Genomic DNA, 1259 nt, shown 5'->3' on the forward strand with positions numbered 1-1259 from the left:
AAACTTGCTTCTGTCGACGTCATCAAATTGCGATAAACCTCCATTAACATCTCGTCTTCGCCCAAATGGGTGAGCTGCTGTAAACAGATCTCAAAACGAAACTCGGTGAAGATCGACATGGGCATGTCTGGCGGGTGACTATAAAACATCATTGCCCGTTTGAATTCGCCACAAGCAGCAGCCGTCATCATAACCATCGGCAGAAGCGACAAGGGGACGATCTCGCCAGGCAGTTTCGTGATCATCGCCTCGCAGATCTGCATCACACTCTCAAAATCAGATGAATGATTGATCATGCAGCAGAGCATTCAGTGCATGAAAGTACGATACTTTCGTCACATGAACACCATGGCGCTGCATCGTATCTAGCAGTCGCAGCGCTCCGTCAGCGTCGCGAAGATGTCCAAGCGCAACAAAAATGGACTGAGCCAATCGCGGTGTCAAGAGGTAGAGGCTACAAGAGGTTTGTGCCTCCTTTTCATCGTCACTGTAGCAGTTGGAGAATATATCAACGACGTCGTGGAATCGCTGTTGGCTGTTTAAAGCCCAGGCGTAGTGCTCGCAGATGACGGACCAGTGCTTGCGTTGGCCTGCAAAGTGCGGGAACTCCTCTTCCCACACAAACACCACTGCTTCCACTTGTGCGTAATCCCGCCGTTGGCGCATGGCGTACAGCAAGCGGTCCAACTTGCCCGTTGCAGCTTTAAGCTGCCTCCTGGCTCGCTGGTAGCTCGTCTCTCTGGCAACCGCTACACGGGGATCTGCTAAATCTCTTGCCATTTTGTGTAAACTGTTTCTAGCTCTCGCGACATCTTTCGGAACAGGCGATTTGCTGGCGATAAGCGAGGGGAATTCCCCAACATTCGCCTGTGCATGCAGTATCACCTTCTGCTCCTTCATCACGTGCTGCTCCACCAACCTTTCCGTCTCCTTCCTCTTGGCTCCTGCATCAAACGTCGCATCGCCACCACCGCTGGCGTGCAGCTGCAGTTGCAAGTGGGTGTTAAGACTCTGGGGCTTGGCACCTGATGATCTTCTTTCACCGCGGACCGACGGCCGCTTGTCTGACGCTGCGTCATCGTCGACGTCTTTCTCGCGGCTTCGCACAGTATCCTGAAGCTTCATTGGCCGCGACAAACGCCGGGCCGTCGCCAGAGAGCGCAACCATGACGAGCGCCGCCGCGCCACCTCAGCCAGCATAGCGTTTCCAGCTACTGGTGTCACACACCAGTGGTGTGTGGCCAGTGTTAAGCGAACGT

At 54.1% G+C, this 1259-nt stretch overlaps 1 protein-coding gene across 1 annotated transcript; it reads right to left on the bottom strand.

Annotated features, from left to right (window-relative positions):
* Window positions 1-276: 276 nt before the first annotated feature.
* Window positions 277-1200, bottom strand: PITG_20841 (uncharacterized protein; the record flags this gene model as incomplete). The annotated part of the gene is made up of 1 exon (XM_002895445.1): window positions 277-1200. The coding sequence occupies one exon, from the start codon at window positions 1198-1200 to the stop codon at window positions 277-279; it is 924 nt and encodes a 307-aa protein (XP_002895491.1).
* Window positions 1201-1259: the final 59 nt, after the last annotated feature.

This window comes from Phytophthora infestans, genomic scaffold, assembly GCF_000142945.1.
Source record: "Phytophthora infestans T30-4 supercont1.176 genomic scaffold, whole genome shotgun sequence".
In the NCBI taxonomy this organism is placed as follows: domain Eukaryota; phylum Oomycota; class Peronosporomycetes; order Peronosporales; family Peronosporaceae; genus Phytophthora; species Phytophthora infestans.